Source organism: Meriones unguiculatus, chromosome 7 (assembly GCF_030254825.1).
Source record: "Meriones unguiculatus strain TT.TT164.6M chromosome 7, Bangor_MerUng_6.1, whole genome shotgun sequence".
NCBI lineage: Eukaryota > Metazoa > Chordata > Mammalia > Rodentia > Muridae > Meriones > Meriones unguiculatus.
The window spans coordinates 8,276,926-8,300,721 of record NC_083355.1 but is presented as its reverse complement, the minus strand read 5'-3'; the positions used below and the strand labels follow the sequence as shown (position 1 = coordinate 8,300,721).

The following is a 23,796-nucleotide window of genomic DNA, read 5'->3' as shown; positions in this document are numbered from 1 at the left end:
TAGTGTCTGTGCCAAATTCATGGCACACCCAAATCTAAGACATCAGTCAGCAAGAGGCAAACTGGGGTTTTTAAATTCAAGTCTGTCTCAGTCCTAATCCCATGCGTTTGTCCCCACTGTATATGGGGTCAAGTGCAGCCCATGGAGACCTACCTGGCAGGTGGCATGGGAGAGCCACACCATAGTGCTAAGGAGCAACTGTTGGTGTTGCTCTGATGGACAATGGCAAAGTCCAGGAGTCCAGGCCTTGTTTGTGGTTGGAGTTACTGAGGATGGCCTCTTTGTGGTGACAGCTGGGGCACTGTGTGCTCTCCCAGGAGCCTGTATGTGACCTTGAAAGTCATGGGGGGCATCCCCTGCTTTATCTGTGACCTCTGCCTGCTGGAGTCTGGTTTCAGGAACCCACAGTGACCTTACCGCTCTCTCTCCCCCCATCTCTCCCCTCCCTCACCTTTAGTCCTTCTGCAGTCTTCTGCAGAGAGAAGAGAGGTAGAGCATCACCTACCTTGTAGCCCTGGTTGATGCCATTGATGAACTGGGGGCTGGGGGCATTCCAGGTGAAGCGAATGGTTGTAGAGTTGGTGGCTTCTGCATGCACATTGCCCGGGGGCACCGTGGGAACTAGAGGAGACCAAGAGATTGGTTGTAGCGGAGGGGCTGCCTGTTTGTCTTATCTGGCACGGTGGAGGACACAGTCAGACTCTATAGATAATGCTTGGCCAACCCCAAGGGCTCCTTTCCTTTCCCACTCTCGGGATTAATTCATGTTCAATACATTTGTCCGATCCACCTCCCAATCTGTTTTGTGATGCAGTTAATGTTGAAACACCACAGAAGGTCAGAGTATCTCTTCCCACATGACTACTAACCATTCTCTTCCCTTCCCATCAGTCATTTGCCTCATGGAGATGCCACCCAAGCACCATAATGAAGGCCCGGGTGAAGCCAGAAACATGGGTTGGGGTGCTCGTGACTGGACATGTGGATGACCCAGCGGGCACGTGGCCTGACGACCCAGGGAACTGGGGAAAGGGACGCACCTGCTCTTCCACGGTCCCTGTCCCCACCCACCTCCCTGCAGTGTCCACTCAGTGACTTTGCTGCTGTAGACGCCCAGCCCGGCGCTGTTGTAGGCAGCCACCTCGATCTCATAATTGGTCCAAATGATGAGGTCCTCCAGCAACAAGTTGTTGACGTCAGCATCCGTGATGTTCTTAAACTGGTACCCAACAGGTAGCCCTGCCAGGCAGTATCTGAAGGAAGGGGTGAAGGCAGGTTGCATCAGCCTGCAGACCTGTACTCAACAAACTGCCCAGAGCAGCACCATCGGCTAAAACTTGATTCTGGGTATGCTCCATTGATATGCCACATCTGGGCTAATAGGGTCACCACTAAAACTTGTGGCTGTTGGTCATGTGACATGGGTTTGGTGCAAATGGGGAAAGAGTTTGACTCTGTTGTGATTTTAATTGTTCTGAGTTATCACTGTTGACTCCTGGCTACCTTGCTGCATAGCCAGGACTAGGAAGTGTGCTTAATCATGTAAGCCAGGATGCCTGGCCTCAAACGATGCAGCTGAGGATAAGTCTGAACTCCTAACCCTCCTTTCTCTACCTGTTGATCTTGCAGATCTGTCCAACCACACTTAGGATCAAACTCTGGACTTTATCCATGCTAGGCAAGCATCCTAATCAACTGAGCCACAAACACGCCTAGCCCCTGGACCATTCTTTTTGATGGGTTTGGGAGACACGGACAAGATTGACTGCTGGGGAGGCTGAGAGTCTCTGGGGAAGGTGTCACAGGTGTCAGCTTTTGGGGATCATGGACCAGGAAAGCACTTCCCAAGTTTAGCTGATTTTCTTTCTTTCCCTGGTATAGTGCCTCCTTTGCTGGGGGTGGGGGGGGGGCAGAGCCTGAGAACCCTGGAGGCTACTGACCTCCCCACATCTACCTACCGTTGCAAAGCAACCATGGCAAAGGAGGGGATATGAACACACAAATGTGGGGCGCTCTGCATGGATGGTGGACTAGTCATAGGAAGAAGCATAATTAATGCTTGCTACTTCAGGATCTAACAGTTGAGAAATCAGAGCCCCCAAAGTGTTTCTATGCAATCCCCAGAGCTGGTATGTTCTAGATGAATCAGTATAAGCCAAGAGCTTGTTGAAACACAGGCTGCTTGACTATCTACTCAGCTTCCCATTGAGGACTTCTTGGCGACCAGCTTGACAATCAGGGTCTCTGACTCTATTGGGTTGGGGACCATGCTCTGAGAACCGAGAACCTTTAGGATCAACCCCCAAACCACAGCAAGATCAACTGATCATGGGACATCCAGAGCCATGGGCTCTTCCAACTGTGGGGCACTGCAGTACCCAGGCATATTGGTGTGTAAGGAAGAGGCACAGGCTTGGAGAGGCATTTTGCAGCCAGCCAAATTCAGAATACAGATGGCTGTTTCCAGGAACTACGAATCCCAAGATGATTAAAAATTTATTTAAAAAATTATGTGTATGAGTGTTTTGCCTGCATGTATGTCTGTGCACCATGTGCGTGCTTGGGGCCCAAGGAAATCAAGAAAGGGCATTAGATACCCTGGAACTGGAGTTACAGATGGTGTGAGCTTCCATTCAGGGTGCTGGGAACTGAACCTGGGTCCTTTGAATAAGCAGCCAGCTAGCACACTTAACCATTGAGCTATCTCTTCAGCCCCCGAAAATTATTTAAATTTTTTATTTTTATTTTTATTTGTGTAGAGGATGTGCCCATGTGATGGCACACTGGAGGAGGTCAGAGGAAAATATGTAAGAACTAGTTTTCTCCTTCTATCATGTAGGTCCCGGGAATTGAACTCAAGTCCTTAGGCTTGGGGGTAGGCATCATCACCCACGGAATTATTTGAATTTGAAGTATTTTACTTGTCAGTGACCATGCTTTCTTTGGGGTTACTAGTGAAACAGTTCTCAGTCAAATGCAAAGCTTAAATCTTCACAGAACTTCGTTTTCAGCAAGAACCAGAGAAATAACTTCCTCCTTTCAGCCAATTCTTGCCCCATCAATTTCTCCACTCATGCTCCATCTAGCTGGCATGTCAAATCTTTGGATACTGTGACGTGACACCATCATGTACAAACTTCATATTGTGAATTGTGCAATGGTGTTACAAAAAGACACTGCAGAAATATCTCTTAATGCTTTAAATAAGTTTGTGATTTTTGTGTTGAGAGGCATTATAGCTGATCTTGCTTCACTTGGCCCATGGGCTGGACACACCGTAATCTAGACAGAACCAGGCCTGCTGCAGAACATTGCGAGTTGTTCAGGAGGTGGGCATAGTCACCTCTTGCTTCCTGTCTGCTCCTACACCAGCCCTGTCCTATGGCAGCCTTGGCTTCCATGCAGCCTGCAGGGATTAAACTGTGTCCTTGCTCACCCTGTCCTACTAGTTTTCAAGGCTACCAAGTTGTCCATTCTTCTGCCATTTTAGTGCAAATCCTTCCTGTCATAGTGTGGGCATTTCTCATATTTGTTAGAAGGCAAGCACGGACCGTGAATTTGTACTGCTTTCTAATCCACTCCCATTCCCCATCTTCCTCAGAGAAGGGTGCCCTCCGGCCCCTAGAGTACCGTACCTGATAATATAACCCTTGAGAATCCCGTTCTGGTGGCTCTCAGGAGGCGGTTGCCACTGGATCATGATGGACTGGTTGGTCCGGCCACTGGCAATAACGTTCTGTGGAGGGGCCGTGGGAGGCTCCTCAGGGAGGGAGACCCTGGAGCAAAAACCAGCAAAGCATGGTTGGACCTTTCCCTACTCCATCTATACAGGCATGTAATAAGTGACAAAGATGCCAGCCATACTATATACAGTCCCAGGTAGTTCTGAACCCTTGCCGTATGCTTCAGGGTAGCAAAGTTAATGTCTCTGAGCTTCTTTTCTTTTGTAAATTATTATTATTATTATTACTATAGAGACAGGATCTTACCTTCAGCCCAGGGTGGCCTTGGACTTGTAATGTCCTCCGTTAGCCTTCTGAGTATAGGAATGCAGACACATGCTACTGTGCCTGGCTTCTTAATTGTTTGAAATAGGAGTATCAGTCATTTCCCATAGGCTTTGATGGTGGGCCTTACCTAGACCTCCTTGCTGGGTGAGCAGAACCCCAGGGTAGGTGGGTGCTCATGGTAAGGGGGACAGAGCCCCAGTCCCTGCTCCAGCCTTCCTTCTGAAGCCAAGCACCACATTTCTTTCCCTGGCATGGCTGGGGAATGCCGTGTTCCACCAAGTATATTTTTCACACCACTGACACTTATCCATTAAAAACAAAAGTTAATTATTTTTGATGGATGTCTTTCCCGTGGGTTTTTTTTTTTTTTTTTTTTTTTTTTTTATGTTTTTGCTCTCTGATGGATAGCTTCCCAAACAGTCCTGTCTGCTCCCAGCTTTTAACCTTTCTTGTGGTGACCCGGCTATTAGCACAGAGATTCCTGACTAGGACAGATAGGTGTGGAACATAGCTGCAGGCACAGCAGAAGCGGGTTGGGTCTCCTGGCACATAGAGGGTCCCTGGTGTGATTCTGACATTTCCCAAGGGCAAAGCCACTGCTTGCTCAGTGTACCTCCTGGGGGCCAAACCCAGCCCCCAATATAGCAAATGCTCAGTAAGTAGCTCTTATTATGTGGTATGTGTGTGCACACATGTGGAGGTCAGAAGACAACCTATGGGAATCGGTGTTCTTCCTCCATCATGTGGGGCCTGATGATTGAGCTCTCAGGCCATCAGGCTTGGCAGCAGACACCTTTTCCTGCTGAGCCATCTCACCAGCCCCACTTTGTTTGTTTGTATTTTTTTTTTGGAGACAGAGTTTCTCTGTGTGGCTCTGGAAGTCCTGGAATTCACTCTGTAGGCCAGGCTGGGCTTGAGCTCATAAAGCTGCCTGTCAAGTGATGGGATTAAAGGTGTGTGCCACCCTACCCAGCCTCCCCTACTTCCCCTTTTCTTTTTTGACACCTGGTCTCTCACTGACTTCTGGTTTGCTGCTTTAGCTAGAATGGCTGGTCAGAGAGCCCCAGGATCTGCCCATCTCTTTCTCCTCAGCATTAGGACATAGGCACATGCCACCATGCCCAGCTTTCCCACAGTTGCTGAAGACCAGAGCTCGGGCCTTATGCTATATCCTAGATAGTCTGGAACTTGATTTCTAGCCTATGCTGAGCTTGGATTCCCAATTCTTCTTCTGCCTCCCAAACATCAGGATTACAGGCTCACGCCGCTTCATCCAACTTGGAAGGCATCTTTTGCAGACCCAATGTGCAGCATTGGCACATATACTGTGTCACAGCTGTTCTGATGTCTTAAATGACAACTGCTTTCCCCTTAGAGGTGGCTGCTTTTCACACAAGGTAAGCTGAGTGGGGTCCAGGCTCTATGTGAATGTTTTAACCGTAGATCATGCAGATAATGTAGATCGCCTATTTGTCCTGGGTATCCACCATCTTGTAAGAGATTTTGCTAGGATGCCCACAGTGTTTGACATCAGGTCTGGAATTGGACAGGGTTATTAAGGAGACCCTTTTCCCCCTGGACCTTCCTGAAAGCCCATGGGATAGTCAGGGAAGTCTTTGAATTTGCCCAGCTTGTGGTCACAGGAATGACGCAGGCTTTTCCCTCATTATCGTGGACCACGCTGTACTCACGATGCTCTTGGTCATCTCATTTAAGCCTCACTCACACCTTCCCCTGGAAATGAGTCAAACATCTCATTCCCCTAATCCACAGCGTGAAAGACGTGGGGCCTAAGGCGGGCAGAGAGACACTGAGCCAGACCTGCCCTGTGGCTTCCCCCTTGTGTCATTCTGGTTTGGTGGCAGGCAGGTGGAATCCCACCCAGGGGACACCTGCACCCCTCACCTTTCCGTGTCCTTGCTGAACTGTCCTTTGCCCACATCGTTGACAGCACAGAGGCGGAACTGGTAGGAACGTGCAGGAACCAGTCCCTTGACCATCACTGAGGTGGCTTCCGGGTCCACGCTGGCCAGGAGTATGGTCCATGGAGCATCTGAAGACACACGGGATTAGGGCAGAAGGGGGGCATTTTGTGGGTGGGAGATGAGGCATTGCTCCTTTAAAAAATAATTTTCTTTTGTGTGTATATGTGTATGTCTATGGGTAAGCATGTACACGGTGTCATATGGAGGTCAGATCAGAGGACAACTTGGGTGAATTGGTTCTCTCCTTCAAAGACCGAATATCAGGTCATCAGGTTTGGCAGCAAGTGCTTTCAGTGGCTGAGCCATCTTGCTAGACAGTGATGTGGTGGATTTTTCCCTTCCTTCCCAGCTCGATCTCTTGGGTTGACAGGAGAGTGGGTGTCTCCCTAACCTGGGTCAGTATAGGCCACCATGTCAGCTTTTCTGGGTCCCACTAGCCCGTGTGACCCAGGGGTTGGGCGGAGCTGGGAGGAAGTGGAGAGGAAGCAGGGGTTCATGGGGATTGAGCTGCCTCATCTTTCTCCTTGAATCAACGAGCTCTGGGAAAGGTGCTCTGAAGGTGACACTCAGAGTTAGTGCTGAAGTTCACAGTGGGGCACTTGTAAGTGCTGTCTGTGAAGCTGCTGCTGTGCCAGGTCTTACAGAAGCCCCTCCCCTGCATAGTTCAAAGCTGAAAGTTCAAATCATGGCTTTGAACCCATGATTCTCCCGCCTCGGCTTCCCAAGTGCTGGGGCTACAGGCTACTGCCCCACGTCAGGCTCCCCTGTGCAAGTCTTGTTGGGACTTTACAGTAACCTGCCAGCTGTTCGGGGTCACTTGTCCTGGAAATAAGCAAGCCCATTGCTCCCTTTACACGGGAGGAAACCATGGCTGCCCAGGGGGAGATCTGTTCTTCACAGAGGATCCAGAAGTGTATGATGGGGCTGGCTGACTCACACAGGTGATCCCCCAGATAGCGCCCCACTGTGTCCAGGCTATGTGGGGACATCGGGAAGGTGACCGTGGGGACCTTACTGTTTTCGGACATCTCCAGGATGTAGCGCATCAGGGGGCTGTTGCCGTCGAAGGGTTTGGCCCAGGTCAGGTTGATGGCACGCCTCTCCGAGGTGCTGAGTGTTGCCACAGGGTGCTCAGGAGCGTGGGGAAGCTGCCTGGAGGAGAGATGTGTGTGGAGGGGCCACCCCGAGTGCCATGCTCTGCCATCAGGTGACAGCAATGCTGCGCACTCTCCGAGCCTTACGTTTCCATGACACTGTGTGCTCCATGTGTGTTATGGAATGCTGTCCTTCATGCTAAACTGGTCTCCAGTTTGCTATGTAGTAGAGAAGGACCTTGAACTTCTGACCTTCCTCCCTCCACCTTCCATCCACATCCTTAGACTACGGGCGATCGCTGCCTAGAAGCCATGACCATTTTCATCTAAGCAGCTGTGATAACCCACAGAGGACCTTCCACAAGATTGCCACCTGGAAACCTACCACTGCAGAAGCTTCCTAAAATACACACACGTACATATATGAAAGGAGTTCAAATGGATTTACTCTCTAATAGGGCCGCAATGCCTCTTCTACATACCAACCTATAATTTTATAGGCTATCCAATAAAAAAAATCCCACTGCCATGTATGGGGTAACTCCTTTCAAGTTCTTGGTCAGTGGGATTCCACAGATTCCTCTCTGGCATGATAGGCTGTTGCCAATTCTCTTGTTCGCCTTCTGGGACTTGATGGTAAGACCTTACTGCTAAAGATACCATATTCTTGTATCACAAAACATGGAGAAATTAAGTGGTACCAGCCTGAAACATCCTCCCTATTAGCTTGTTTTTATATCTCTGGAAGGTTCAACACATGCTACCAGGGGAGGAAAAATAATCAGTGGTTTGACCCAGCTGTGAGTCCTGAAAGCTACAACAACTAGCCTGGCAAGTCACACCTACCCACCCGTGCAATAGTGGCATAAATGTTGTGGGAGTAACCAGCTGCTTTCTGCTTGGATTCAAGGCCTGCTTCACAAGAGAGAACTCAGGCTCAGACGCCATTAAATGGGCCTAAAACCTGTGGCCGTGGGGGAGAACCTAACACCATTATCGCCCTGAGTAGACATAGAAACTAACCGTCTCCTCAGTTTTTAGCCTCATACTTCTGGATTAGGGCATCTTCTCACTGGAGAAGCTGCTCCCTGAAGTGAATGATGAGAGTTACAGAGACCCACGGCTGGTCAATGTGCAGAGAGAAAGGGGCTGTGAACTGCTCAGCTATAAATGTAACATCCACATCAGGTCACCCTGGACATAAGACCTACATTAGACCAAATCAGCCAAAATCTCAGCATGAAAAGGGGAAGGCGCACGAGTCCCACATAGAGCTAAATCTGGCTGGAAACTGCTGGCTTCTGGCCAAGAAAGAACCGATTTGCTTTAGGGATGTGATCCCACCGGAAGCTTCCAAGCACCAGGAGATGGTCCCACGCCCATGTCCACACAGTGGACTCAGCAGGTTTAAAAACAAAGTACACAAAGTGGAGAGGGAAAGGTTGTGTGTGTATGTGTGTGTGTGTGTGTGTGTGTAGGGAGGAATGGGAGGGGGAAATGGGGGCAGAGTTGATCAAAATATACTCTACACATGTATGAAATTCTCAAACAATAAAAATAATTTTAAAAAGGTTGCCTGTTGATGCTCCCTCATAGGAGAAGATGGGGAGGGTTGGTCATTAGCCCTTCACCTGAGATTCCCAAAATGCCCTTCCTTCCCCAGTGAGGCATGTACTCCTGCTCCAGCTGCATGTGGTCTCAAGAGGTGCTAGTGTAAATACAGGATGGGAGGTTAGCTGAAGAGGGACGCTCTGGTGATATAGCTGCCTTGGGGTCACCCATACTCCTGCAAATAAGCCCAATAAATTCACTGATCCACTGCCGCTGGAATCATTCCTTTGGCATGCTGGTGCCCTATCTGGAGCGAGTAGATATTTGTGCTTGCTGGAACTAGAGCCTCATCTGAGGCCTATGCAGACTTCTGCTCCTGACAGGGGTGTCCCTGAGCTGAGGGACAGGCCTAGAAAGATGTTGAGATGTCTTTGGGAGGGCCTAGTCCTACTTTTCTTTTTGTCATGACCAAAAGGAGCTGGTTAACTCTGAATACCCCATTGCTACCATTACCCAGGCCTCCTTTGTCCTTACCTGACTCGCAGGTGGGCATTGCGGGAGTCATTGCCACCAGCTGACAGTACCCGGCAGGTGTATGTGCCAATGTCCCCTGACCACGTCTGCGAGATGTGTAGGGAGCCGTTTCTGTCCAGGCGGATCCTCGGATTAGTCTCCACAGCCAGGGTGGCCCCATCCTTCTCCCACACGTACCTATGGAGGGGGAGGACAGGTGGGTCCGTAAAAGGAGGTCAGGACTTTTCCAGGGTGGACCACACCCTAGCTTCCTTCTGGGAGGAATGTGCCAAAGGCAGGTGTGAAGTGTGTTGCCTTTAGGACTCGTGAGCAGGGGGTGGGGCCTGGGCGGAAGATGTTCCCTGGGGAGAGCCTGGAAGTCCATCACTCCTGTGGCAGGTGCTGGCTCCAGGAGCATTCAAGCAGCAGCCATTACTGTTCATTTACACCTTGGGTTCAGATCTGGGTCAAAATGTTGTTACTTTTGGCCGGAAGCCATCACAAAAACAGCCACTGGGAAAGAGCCAGCCAGAGGGATTCCCCTGAAGATGTTAACAGATTACAGCTGGTGAAGGAATCAAAGTTTCCAAGCAGACTACATTTTGGAATTGGTTCTATGAGGGGAATCGTTAGATCGATGCATCACTGTGACAAATTGACTTTAGTGTCAAAAAAAAAAAAAAATCACTTTAGCTTTGTCCAGTCGGAACGAAGGGAGACTTGAGAAATGACACACACGCTGGTGCGTGACAGTACGAAATACCTCCTCTGAAGTTGTTAGGGAGAAAACACAGCCATTATCATCATGTGCCATGGACACATTCCAAGGGTTGCCTCCACAGAGGTGGGCTCCGGAGTACCCTCCAGGGAAGGTGGGCTATAGTTCTCAGAAGGGCAGAATGCCACATGGGGACAGCAGTGGGTCAGTTGCAGGGTCTTAAAGTTGTTGGAGTTAGAGAAGGAAAAGCTGCCAAGGAGAGAATGTCTGTGATATTTTAACCCCGAGTTTGAATAGAGGACTCAAAAGAAGTATTTAAGCTGGCAATAAAAAAAAAAAAAAAAAAAGAGGAAAAGGAGGACACCGGAAAGAAAGGTTTTCAGTGCCGGGAGACTGTGATTACATGGGAACATCAATCCCTGTTCTTCTCTGGTCCCCTGCTGGTAGCCTGCAGTGATACTGTGGCCTGCAGTTAGAAGCTCAGGCCAAAGGCTGCCCCTGTCACCAGCAGCCTGTGATGTGATCTTGGGTAGGTTTATTTAACCCTCTTTGACACAGTTTGTCATTTGTAATATGTAGAACTCATTTGCTTCACAAGGCTGTACGGACTGTAGAGCCAATATAAAACGCCCAGGGGTGCCAAACATGGTAAATGGTCAGTAAAAGTTAGACATTGATGTTCTTATTGAAGACTATTTATAGCAATGATTCCATCCAGCTATCTATCCACCTACTGCTTGCCTATACAGGATTCCATCCATCCATCTGTCCATTTATCCGTCCATCTATCTACCCATCCATTCCCCCATCCATCTATCCCCCATCCATCCCTCATTCATCCATTCATCCTCCATCCATATATCAGTTATCTATCCATCCATCCATCCATCCCCCATTCACCTACTCATCCATCTATACAAGCTTTTATTTACCTCCCTTTGAGTTTCCACAGATTCATCAACTCACATATCCATTCGTCCATCTATCCTTCTATCCACCCATTGCCCATTCAGTTACCCAAGAATCTATCCATCCACAAGTCTACCTATCTGCCTACCCATCAACCCATTCACCCATCCATCCATCCATCCATCCATCCATCCACATTTCTATACATCCTACTTTTAAAACTATCTTTTCTTAGTAAAATATCATATACTTTTATCATGTGGTAAAAAAATGTACCATACCATACATTGAAAAAAAAAAAAAGATACAGGGTATTTTGATTCAGTCCCCCGACACTTCACTGACACTTCACTGAGGTATGTTGGACATACCTCCTTTTCTTCTGCTATTGTAGTTAGTAATGTGATGAACACCCTCATTGAAAAATGTTTACTTGAGCTCCACTTCTTCAAAGATAAATTATCAGCAGTGAAACTGCCAAGTTAATTTTAAAGGCTTTTAATATAGATTTAGAAATGGACAATGGCAGTCACTTCCCATTCATCTCATTACCTAGAAAGGAATTGTCCTCGCTGGCATTCGAGGAGTGAGCAGGCTTTTCCTTAAATGCAGATCTATTTGCAGAGTTACTGCTGCTTAAGAAATACCCATGGCAAGCAGACATTCTTTGCTTTAGGACATGACGCTTCAGGGAGCATATGTCCCTGCCTGGGAAGCATTTGTTACTGAACTCAAATCTAATTAATAGGTACTTGATTCTAATTAGAAAGACAAGGGATAGAAGAATAGGTGACCGGCACAAGACAGAATGCAGGCCAAATCCAGAATGTGGGACATTCTATAATGGGTCAGGGAGTGATGGCCTCTTACATGCTTGTATACATAGAGTTTTTAAAATTAAAGATTTATTATTCTTATTTTGTGTATATGAGTGTTCACTTGATGTCTGTATATGGTTACTGTGTGTATGTCTGGTGTTCATGGAGGATAGAAGAGGGAGATCCTCTGGAACTGGAGTTGCAATTGTGAACTGTCACATGGGTGCTAGAAATCAAGCTCAGGTTCCTCTGGAAGAGCAGCACCTGCTGAGCCGCATCTCCAGTCTCTATATTAATAAACTTCTATTGTAACATGGACATGCCCATTTGTGGACATATTATCTACAGAGAGTGGAGTCGTGATGACAGAGATTACGTGGTCCTCAAAGCCTAGAATGTTTCCTCCTGGCCCTTTATAGAAATGGTTTATTGATCTCTGTGTTATGAAATCTGATTTCTGCAATGACTCAATGACACAAAACCAAAACCAAGACAGAGCTGGTGAGATGGCTCAGTGGGTCAAGGCTGAGAAGCCGGTGACTCAGGAATCCTCACGGTGGAAAGAGAGAACTGATTTCTCCAGGTCATCCTCTGACTGTCACATATATGCATTCTCATATAATGGAAAAAAAGAAAAAGTAAAATTTCCCTCCCAACAGCAGCAGTAGCAGCAACGAGAACAGACGAGGATAAAAAGAGAGAAAAGGTCCTCTCAACAAATGATGCTGGAAACCACTAGACCTCACAACTACAGACATAGTCACACAGGCCTTATACCTGTTACAGCATTTAATTCAAAGTTGTGACAAGCCTAAATGTATGACACAGAATCCCCCTGGCTGCTAGGAGGTGATGTGAAATCTACATGGCCTCGCCTTTGGTGTTGACTCCAGATACTACACATTTTTTCCTCCCACCTGATCCCTGGGAGAAAAAAATGGATAAGATGGACTTAGTCAAAATTAAAATTTTCTACTCTTCTACAGATATTGCTAAGAGAATAAAAAAAGAAGCCACAGGCTGGGAGAAAATGTTTGCATAACAAATATCCGATAAGGCACTGTTATCCAAAATATACAGAGACTTCTTAAAACTCAACCATAAGAAAACAAACAGTCTGATTAAAAACTGGGCTGAAGTCCTTGACAGATACCGCCCTGATGAAGACACACACAGAGGGAAACAGAAATGAGATGTTTGCTTCCTAGGCCCACCGAGATGCGCAAATTAGAGCAGCTGGAAAGATGGGCTGGAAAGATGGCTCAGCAGTTGAAAGCTCATGCTGCTGTTGCAGAGGACCAGAGTTCCATTCCCAGCACCATGTCAGGAGGCTAACAATTGCCTGTGACGCTAGCTCCAAAGGATCTGATGCCCTCTTACGGACTCCATGGTCACTGCACTCACAGGCACACACCCCAACAAGACAGACAGACACCAACAGACACATAATTAAAAAAAAAAAAGAGAAACCTTTCAGAGCAGCAACAAGAGCACAAGCAGTAGAATAGCCAACATCAGCCACATTGCTGGAGGAATACTGAGTACTCCAAGATGTGTCCCACCCCTCTGGAAGCCAGCTGTCTGCTTGCTTCCTGCACTCCCCACCCCTGCCCAGTTTCTTGACAGGGTCTCTCTAGCCTTAGATGGCTTAGAACTTACTACATAGACCAGGATGGCTCCAGACTTACAGATATCTATCTGCCTTCGCCTCCTGAGTCCTGGGATTAAAGGTCTGTGACGTCATTCCTGGCTTGGGTTGTTTCTTACAAAAGAAGTAAACAAAACATACCCTAGCCAGGCATGGTGGCTCATGTCTGTACTCTTAGCATTTGGGAAACTGAGGCAGGAGAATGATGACAAGTGTCAGCCCACTTTGGGTTACATAACAAGAGCCTGTCTCAAACACACACACAGAGGCATACACAGACACAGACAGACAGACAGACAGACAGACACACACACCTCTACCCAAATTCTTAGCATTCTTTTCCACAAATCAAAGTCGAAACAAATAAAAATAAATAACCTCTGAGTCTCTTCAACTCATCAGGGTAGAAAATTTTCAGAATAATCTAGTTATGTAACTGACTGTTAAATCATCAGTCCAGTGGTCTTTCAGGGACCCCTTTGGCTTCAGATAACCACAGGCAATCTTTAGCAGATCAGAGGCATGTAAAAAATTTGGTCACCAGGATGCTCATAATGAGATTTCTTCATATTAGCAAAAATTTAGAAATAATAAAAAAAAATGCAGTCACTGTGAACTGGCAAGCTGGTTTCACTCACACAGTGGACTCCAAACAATGCCGTAATTGAGTTGATGCAAAAATATTTATTGACACGGCACGCAGGGCACAGTAGGTCCTTAAGGGAAAAAGATTAGAGAACAGAGACTGTCTCGCTTCTTTAATGGAACTCAAATGTCATTACCGATGGTGTCTAATTAAGGGGAACAGTTAACTCTACGTGTGTTTTTCCCTATCCTTTTTTTCGCTTTGCCAATCTGCATTTTCCTCCTAAAAATGTAATAAATTCATTACACAGTAAAACTAAAAAAAAAAAAAAACAAAAAAAAACCAAAAACCAAAAACCAATTTATTAATTGTAATAATGTCTCAAAATGGATTGTTCAGGTTCTGTCTAGATCTGGACCCAGATACCAAATAGATTCTTCGAAATGGCTGTCGGCCTGCAGCTGCCTGGGCCTCCTCCCTGGGGCCCAGCTTTGTCTTGACAACACATCACTTGGGATTTGAGCAGCCAATGCTTGAACGTGAGTGGTTGGTTTCCGCCTTTCTAGCCTGCCCAGGGGACCCCGTTGTGCTTTGTAGCTACAATACCCTGTTCCTGGAAAAAAAGAAAAATCAGGATCACCTGGCAGCTTTAGAGATCTGCCCTCCCCTATTTATCTGAAGGCTTCAGAGGGCAGTAGGGGCCTCCACTGCCCAGGGAAGACAGGCTGGGAGCAGAGACAAAGGGCTGGCCTTGGGCAGCCACTCTGCCAGTTTGCAAAGGTGGAGGTGGTGGTGAGGGCACAGTTCTTTCTCGTCCCGTCTTAAAAAGAGTATGTAACGTGGCTATTTCACCGTCAGGTGAGGAGGGCTTTCAGGAAACTGCCACAGAGATTTCCCGTTTGCAGGTGGCCGGGGAACCCAGAGAGTGGGTCTGCAGAAGCAAGGGTACCCCGAATTCTGTTCCTTCAGGGAACCTCCACCCAGAGGAGCAATAAAATGCACTGGTCTTTCTGAAATAGGAATAAGTGACATTTTAATAGATAAAATATCAACAAGGTTTCAGGCAGATGGCTCAGTGGATACAGTACACACACACATACACACACACACACATGAACAAACACTGGCATGCACATATGCACAGACATATACATAGGCACACACGCATGTATGTGTTTACATGCTACACGCATGTATGTGTTTACATGCACACATATGCATTCACACACACGTGCACAGAGGTGCACATACATGCGCACACACGAACACACAGCCACACATGCAAGCAATGGAAACAGTTGCTGAGGCAGCACAGTGTTCTTTTTGCTGTTTTTCAACTAGTGGACGTAGAAGGGACATTACTAGATCATGCCAGAGTGTGACACAGAGTGTCGTGGACATGGGTTCTCTCTGAGGACATGTTCACAGTTGCTTTTTTTTTTTTTTTTTTCTCTTAGAGGAAAACCTGGTAAAGCCAGTGCTAAGGATCCTGAATGTGCCTGCATTCTGGCTACCTGTACCTGTCCGTGATTTCAGGGCTCATGTTTGTGTTCATGTTGGCCTGTGACAATGCCCCCAAAGGTCAATATTGACACTTTACAGCCCGGGCAGGCCATGTGGTACTTGAGAGCCTACCTGGCATCCTGCAATCTTGGTTCCTCGGAACACTATTCTACACTGGGACTGGCAGACTGTCCTCTGCCCAATGACCACCAGATGGCGCCCCAGGACACAGTTGTGAGGCTCAGGGAGGCCATGTCTGCGGGCGGCAGGAGTGCCCGCCCCTCCTGGCCTCCGTGCCAACGGTGTTAGTCCTCGCTAGCTAGACAGCAGCGCGCTGTATCCTCTAAAGGAGCCCTCACCTAGCCCCCCAGCCTCCTGGTTGTAGCTCCCGGGGTCTTCTTAGGTTTGAGGGCGCCCCGCCCCGGGGGTTCCCGTTCAAGCTTGGGTTTGTGGAAGCTTCAGTCTGCACACGCCCTTCTACACGCTCTCTACAGCGGCTTCCGGAGCCACGCTGAGCTCTCGAGGCCCCAAATATCTTGAGGACCACGGTTCTGGCTTCCCCACAGGGGGGAGGAGCTAAGTTCCGTTTGGGTATTTCTTTTCCTTACGTGCCCTCTTCTGTTCTCATCCCCTGGGATTGGCTCCCATCCTATCTCTATGACTGACTACCTTTGTCTCCTCACCCAGGCCACTGTGAATATTAAAACAAGACACGAAGATCTTTAATGGGTGCTTGAAAAAACTGGTTCACACGAGGTTAGTCAGGGGTTCTGAAAAGTGGGGAGCGTGTAACGTGAGCCTTCTACCCCTTCCTCCTCGAGGCCTTTCTTCCTCCCCTCCCTGCCTTCCTCCTCTCTTGTGTGTAGCATGTGTGCACAATTGTATACACGCAGATGTGTGTGCAAGTGTGTGGAGGCCAGAGGACTGTCAGTGTCCCGTCTGAAATTTTCTTTCTTACTCCTCCAGTGTCTCTCACTGACCCTTGGCAGCTGGGAGCAAGTTCCAGCAATCCCGTCTTTGCCTCTCAACAGTGCTAGGGTGACAACTCTGCCTGCAGCTGTGCCCTGTTTTTGGGTGTTGGGATTCAAACTCGGGTCCTTACGGCAGGCGTTCTTAGCATGGAGCCATCTCCAAAGCCCTCCTCCTTGCTCTGTTTCTCTGCCTTCCATTTTCCTCATTGGGACTCTTCGTCCCACACAGCTCACACAGTACAGTCTCCAGGCACCCAGCCTCTTCTTTGCCTCAGCCCTGTGCCAGCTCTGGGAGTCGTCCCCAAGTTGAGGCAGGGCCTTCCTGGTGGCATCAGCTCCCCAATGGTGTCACCCTATAAGCATCCCTTCCCCTTTTGCATGGAGTACCTGACAGTCACTCTGGGGTCGTGGGTCACTCCACACACCATGGAGGCCTGGGTGCCCTTGATGACGCTCTGGTCCTGGGGTGGCTTGGTGATGCGGGTCCGGGCTGTAAGACAAGGGGAAGACAGTACAGTGAGCAGGGATGTGGTATCAGGACAGTTCAGTGAACAGGCTGGCACCCTGGTATGATCTGGCAGGGGAGAGACGCAGCTGAGGTGATCTAGGGTTGTACATTTGGATGTTGGGAGAGGATGAAGGATGACCTCATCTGTAGACAGGAGTGTGCTGTATAAAAGTCTCAGAAGAGCGGAAAGGACAACGCGTACCAGGGACACCGTGATTCTCAGAAGCCACAAACATGGCGAGGACTCAGAATGCCAGGAAGGGAATGGAAACTGCAAGCTGAGAGTGGTCAGGGCCACCAGGTCAGCTTGTTGGTGATAGATGACAGACAGGGTCTAGCCATTCACCCCTGGCCCTAGGGCTCAACCTTCTCAGGTAACCATAAGCCTGCGAGTCTGGGGTGGACACCCCAAGTGGAAGAGGCTTGAGACACCTGCTGGCTTCTCTCCAGGCTGAGACGGATAATGGCAGGTGGCATCCTGAGCAGACAAGCTCACCTGAGTGCGCCTCAGCACTATGCTACCGCTGTCCTGGCTGCCTTCTCAGCAGCACACGGGCAGGGGAGGGGCTGTGATGGACACCGTCTGGCCCACAGAGCCAAAAATATTTACTCTCTGGCCCTGTGTTGATTTCTGTCCTAAAATACCCAAGACAGCTTTTTACAGTTCTCTGGACTCAGCCAAGCACGGCACAGCCTCTCCATCCCGTGGCCTTGCTGGCAGAGCCACCGGCTCCTGGTTGCTGGTGTCTGAGTTAATTTGTCACCGTCCCTGTGGCAGGAAGAGCCTTGGCTGTGTCAGCAATACAGAATGGAAGCGCAGGTGCTGGCTGCCCACCCCTGTGGATGGTCACTCACCCCACACGACCAGGTCTGCCGAGGCCTCGTCTACTCCCCGAGAGTTGGTGGCCAAGCAGGTGTAGGTACCAGCGTCCGAGATGTGGGTTGGGCTAATGAGCAGGCTGCCGGACTCCAGGAGCGTGAAGCGAGGTAGCTGGACGGAGCCACTGGCCAAGATGCGCTCCCCTGAGGCGACACAGGGTTTGTTAGGGTGTCAGATGAAGCCTTGAAACTGTCCCTGGGTGCTCCAGTCTTGGGAAACCTCAGGCACCCTCCCAGCTCTGGGAATGTTAAATGGGTCTGGGCACAGGGCTGAGCTGGGGCTTGGATCACAGGCCCAGGATCACAGGGCAGCAGTACCCTCTACAGAGGCCACCCTTTCTACCACTCCTCTGCCCACCACCGTGTCTGCCCTTCTCTAGAGGAGGCTACACTCTGTCTGCTGTGGCTGCTAGCAGCAGCCAGCCATGGCCTGGAGGCAGCTGTATTCGGGCAGGGAAGAGGAGGCGGGAGATGGGCTGACAAGGTGATGATAGGCATCCTGCTACAGGACAGGATGTTTCTGGAGAGAATCACCTTCAGGGGAGCTGAGGAGGAGGGATGGATGAAGGGTGCAGTGGGGCAGAGCAGGGAAGCTGTGACACACACACACACACACACACACATACACATACACACACACATATATTTATATATAGAGATAGATAGGCAGGCAGATGGATAAGGACACTACCTCTTGCAGTGGGACATAGGAGGTCTTAGGTCTGGCCAGGGAGTGACAGAGAGAGAGACACACAGAAAGACACAGGGCAACGTGGATTGTGAAAGATGGGTGGTACAGCGTATAGCCTTTACAACTATCCATAGGGACTCCGGCTAGCTCTATCCAGAGCTAGATTTGAAAACGCTCCTGGACCGTCATCACGTGGCCATGCCCTCTGAGTGTCCATCCCATCTACCTTTCTGCCAAGTGATAGCAGGCCGAGGTGCCCCTGAGGTCTCACACGCCAGTACCACTGACATGCCATCAATCACTGTGCTGTCAAGAGGGCCCCTGGTGATATTAGGGGCGATGCCTGTACAGGGAGACAGTAGGATCTATTAGTGATACCTAGGAAGATCTCCAGCCAGAGGCCAGGAGCTCTGAGCCCACAAAAAGACAGGCCCTCCCCTCCACCGTCTGGCCCTGGTGTCCTTGGGCCTTCTGCAGGGAGGCCTAGGAGAGGTCCCAAGGTTACCCATAAGGACAGTTCTGCCCTTTGGAACTTTAGGCCTCCGCCAAGGGGAAACTGAGGACCCAGAGGGCAGCTCACACCCTCCGTGACAGAGACAGTGGGACTTGGACCGCCGCTGAACATGCAATGGTTTGTCCAAAAACACGCAGCGGTAGCTGCCTTTGGGCTGGGTCTTCGGAACCCTGGGTGATTCCTCTGACCCGAGGTCAGCAGACATGGGAACTGAAACTGGCTTCCCTCCAAGGGCATCAATGGCCCCAGGACCCCTGGAGAAGACCATGAACGAGCGGGGTTCCCTCTCAGTTGGCAAGAGGCAGTGCTGAGGGGATGTGACAAGCTGGTGTCACGTGGGACCCCACCATAGTGCAGCCTCCCCCCCCCCATGGCCCTCAGCACCTCAGCAGTGTGCAGGGCTGCTGTGCCTCATAGGAGGCTCGGGGGAGAGCACTCACTGGTGACGGCCAGGTAGGTGGAGGTCTGTGCCTCGCCAGCAGCATTGTGAGCGAAACACTGGAGCATGCCCGTGTCGTCAGGCAGCAGGCCGCTGATCTGGAGGCCGCCGTCGCTGCGCTGCTTGAAGCGAGTCAGCTTGTCCACCTCCACCAACGCGGCATCCTTGTACCAGGTGATGGAGGGAGGCGGCACCCCTGAGGAAGGCCGGGGCCGTGGTCAGCCACTTCACCCCCTCCCTGGCCTGAAGCCTGCAGGAGGTCCCAGAACGCCTTGCTTTCTAGGACCTTCTCACGGGCATCGATTTTATGGAGCATGTTCTTCAAAAATTCATGAAAATTTGGGGATAGAATAGAGATTTTTCGGAGAACAGAAATTTTCTAGAACCAGCTTCCTGAAGTGATGTGTCACTGGACATTTTGGGGGGGGCATGCTGTTTAAATTTTAACTTTCTATTATCAGGGGAGGGCATGCACGTGGCACGGCATGTGTGTGGAGGTCGGAGGACAGCCTTGTGGAGCTAGTTCTCTCCTTCCACCTTCATGTAGGTTCCGGGGATTGAACATAGATTGTCAGGGTTTTGGCAAGCAAAAAAAAAAAAAAAAAAAAAGAGAGAGATCACCAAAGAGACATCCCATCTGTCCCTATTATTGAATTATTTCAGAGGCAGAAGAATCTCTGAGTTCAAGGCCAGCCTGGTCTTCGGGGCAGAGGGGGAGAGAGAACCAGGACAGTCAGGGCTACACAGAGAAACCTTGTCTCAAAACAAAACAAAAAAAAGTTATTTCATTTTAAATTGTGTGCATGTGCATGCATGTATGTGTGCATGTATGTGAAGATGTGTATGTGTGTTAAGAAGCCAAAAGCATCCATCCCACCCAGAGCTGAAACGACAGGGGGTTGGTTCTGACTTTCCTGACAGGGATGCTGGGAACTGAACTCACGGCCTCTGCAAGAGCAGTATGAGTTCTTAGCCTCTGAGCCCTCTCTCCTGGGTCCTCTGCAAGAGCCAGCAAGTGTTCTTAACTACTGAGCCATATCGCTAGGCCCTATTGCTATTTTTGCAACAGGGACTACGAAATCCCAGGCTGGCCTTGAACTCTCTATGTAGCTGAGGATAACCCTGACTTTTTTTTTTATCCCCCTGCCTTGATCCTCCCAAGTGCTAGTGTTACAAAGGGTGTGTGCTGCCAGGCCTAGTTTATGTAGGGCTGGGGATTGAACTCAGGGCTTCATGCATGCTGTGCAAACCCTACCAGCTGAGCTAAGTCTCCACCCTAGCTTCTTCATCATCATCTGTTTCTTCTTCTCTTCCTCTCCTCCTTCTCCTCCTCCTCCTCCTCCTCCTCCTCCTCCTCCTCCTCCTCCTCCTCCTCCTCCTCCTCCTCCTCCTCCTCTTGAGCAGGGATGGCAGGTGTGTCTTTAACTTTCCACTGCAATGCTTGGATCAGCCTTCTGGGTCCTATGCTAACCTCCAAGTGCAGTGGCCAACCCATGACAATGGAGCTCAGGTGGAGAAGCAGGCAGAGGGGCCTCTGTCCCCCAGCAGGTTCCCATCTCAGGTCTGCACACAGAGGAAGATGAAGTTCTCCATCCCTTGGCCTGGTTCTCTCTCCTCACAGGTGTCCCTCGGTCCTCCCCATGCTCCCCCTTCATCCTCTCTGTCTCCCTGATTCTGCTCAAACTTAACTTCCCCAGAGGTGCTCTACACTCAAGAGGCAGCCACAGCTCCGCCCCCGCCCCCAGCTCCCTTCCACCCTGCCATCAGCTGTCCCCGTGTTTCATTCATTGGACAACACCCATTCTTTGCTACACATTGAGACACAGTGGGGGACCAGGGTGTGGCTGGGCATGGAAAGCATGTCATGATTTAATTGGTAGCCCTTTTTCTTTCTTAGTGGCACATAAAATAATTGGTCATCTCCCAGCTCATGACATTTCGAATGAGATGAAATAAGGCATCTTTATTTGTTTACTGGCTTCTTCATCTCTTTTGCAAATATATAAGTTGGAAAAGGAGAGAGCTCCAGCTATGTGGTTCATCTGTAAAGCCAGCCTGGCTCACTCTTCTTGGGTGGACAAGAAGAAGAGACCCTGTTAAGATTATGTGACAGCAGTGTTCACATGCCACCCCTCCACTCCCACCAGCCCTCATCTTTGCCTCTGCCCAGGGGTCTCAGAAATGCTGCAGCTTTTCAAGCCCCTCTACAAGCCATATCAAATCCCTTGCTCAAGATCGTCTATGCTCCAGCAAGCCCGGAACTCACAGCAATCCTCCTGTCTCAGCCTCTGGATACTTGAGTCCCCACACTCCATGAGATAGCCCCTTTTCACCCTCTGCCCCATGGCTATATCTGCCTTTAGACTTGGCTCTGTCAGAGTGGGGACAGTAAGGACGGGGGAAGCTGCAACAGAGGGTTAATTAGGACTAGCAGAGGGAGAGGTCCAAGCCAGGAATCCCCCCAGCTCAAATGGGCTGAGTGGATGACACCCATCCAGGTGAGACACACCAGGTTGGTGGATGCTGGCAAAACGGTGATTCGGCATTGTCTACAACTCTCAAATTATGGGCAATTTGGGTCTGTCACCTGTCCCGAAATTACGGTAATTTGGGCTTATTTGTAACCCCGGAGTTACGTGGGTTGATCTGCAGTTTGAGATTACGGTAATTTGGCTGTTTGTTTCTTGGGTGTCAGCTCCTAAGTCAGCCTGTCACAGCTTACTGATGTGGTCTGGAGAGGGAGGTGGGGCTTAGAGATGTCCTGGCAGGGATGACAGGTTGAAGGTCGGGGTGGTGGGGTGGGGTGGAGTCTTTGTCCTGCACGCGTGTCTCTGTGTTACCTTTGGCTCGACATGGGATATCCACCACCTTCTCCATCTCTGCTGTGATGTGTCTCTCGGGCTCTTTGACAAACTGAGGCGGCTCTGCAGGGGAAGGACCAGGAGACGGGATTAGAGGCCTATTGCTTTTATATCTAGCCACTGTGCAGATGGCATCTGGCCACACCGCCGTGATCTCCGCCTGCACCCTCCCTCTCCCATTGCAGAGGAGCCCCAGCACTTGCTCTGACTCACCCAGCACCGAGAGGTAGGCGCCCCGGGTGACGGGGGCCACGCTGCTACTGCGCAGCACGGCCTCACATTCATAGTAGCCGCCGTCGCTGACCATGGGGTTGGTGATGGTGAGCCTGCGGTTGTAATCGCTGATGCCACTGGAGAGCAATGCCCCGTCTTTCCTCCAGACAATGTGCAGCTTGATCAGAGGCCTACGGGGTGAGGGAGGCAGCTGCCTTCGGACAAGGGCTTCTGCAAGGGCCATGGGGGCGGGCAAGTATGGGATGGGACAGTGATGGAGCTGGCGCTGGGGTTGCTAGCTCCCCATCTGTAGAATGGGGACAATTGTAGAGGCTCTGGGTGATTACGGAGGGGAGCCTGTGTGTCATGGAGAATGCTCCCAACAGGGACGGGACGCAGTGGTAACTGCATACACAAGCCTGGCAGCTGGCCTAACTTCTTTGCTGAGCTCTCCCTGGACACCAAACCTTCCCTTCTTTGAATAGGCATCTTGGGAGGAGTGGAGGATGAGAGGAAGCGGTAAGAACAGATATGACACAAGGGCAGACAGACAATAGACCCACCCTCACCTTTGAGAGGCAAGGAGCACCTGGATCCCTTCCCACCATCATGGGTCCTTGTACTCCAAACTCCAGGGATCTGGTTTGCTCAGATGTTCCTTCCCAGTGCCTAGTGGTTCCTAAGACTGGACCCCACTAAGTAGAGTGGGGCTAGCTGTTTGGGGGCACTCAGGATCTTCTAGAAAAGGCTCTCCATGGGTATGTAAGTGTGGGAAGCACTGCCGGTTCTTGGCTGCAGGATTCCTCAGGCATTTCATACACATCCTGGCCAAGTTCCCCACCTTTTTGAGAAGCCTGGACTCTGTGAAGCATGTTTTCAGAAACATTATTACAAGGACTCAGCTCTCCTGGAATCCACAGCTGGAGGGGACTTTGGGATTCTCAGTCTGATTCTCCAGCCATAACATGTAATATGACTTTATCTCCATAGATAACCCAGGCTGGGCAGGGTGGGATCAGTGCTCTCCTTGCATGTCTTATGGTGAGGTGTGTGCCAGGTCACATCCACTTGATAGATGAGCAGACTGAGGCCTACTGTGGGGCAGGGAGCTAGCCCTCTGTGGTAGTAGGGGGAGCTGGCTTTAGTTCAGCACTGCTATTGGGCCACTCGGGTGACAGTGGGCAGACTGATTGCCCTCTCTGGGCCGTAGGCTCTTGACACTTGTGTCACGTTGGGAAAAGGGAGGCCCTGTGGGAAATTCTCACCACACAGTCCTCTCAGAAGGAGGAGGCTTGGGGACAGTCTTTTCTGTGAGGAACTGGAGGGATGCAATAGTACCTTACAGAGTCCACCTTGTGCCCACTATGTGTACCACCTCCCAGACA

General features: G+C 49.9%; 1 protein-coding gene across 2 annotated transcripts in view; it reads right to left on the bottom strand.

Annotated features, from left to right (window-relative positions):
* Positions 1-23,796, bottom strand: part of Sdk2 (sidekick cell adhesion molecule 2) — a 271,968-nt gene that overhangs the window by 63,406 nt on the left and 184,766 nt on the right. For both annotated transcript variants that reach the window (XM_060386445.1, XM_021634998.2), the window contains exons 7-18: positions 22,412-22,602; positions 22,178-22,261; positions 19,339-19,533; positions 18,611-18,727; positions 17,670-17,837; positions 16,694-16,796; positions 9,175-9,351; positions 7,011-7,147; positions 5,916-6,063; positions 3,636-3,776; positions 1,072-1,253; positions 506-621 (exon numbers count right to left, since the gene is read on the bottom strand). In XM_060386445.1, the coding sequence (XP_060242428.1) occupies positions 506-621; positions 1,072-1,253; positions 3,636-3,776; positions 5,916-6,063; positions 7,011-7,147; positions 9,175-9,351; positions 16,694-16,796; positions 17,670-17,837; positions 18,611-18,727; positions 19,339-19,533; positions 22,178-22,261; positions 22,412-22,602 (1,759 nt within the window). The remainder of the gene's footprint in view (positions 1-505; positions 622-1,071; positions 1,254-3,635; positions 3,777-5,915; positions 6,064-7,010; positions 7,148-9,174; positions 9,352-16,693; positions 16,797-17,669; positions 17,838-18,610; positions 18,728-19,338; positions 19,534-22,177; positions 22,262-22,411; positions 22,603-23,796) is intronic.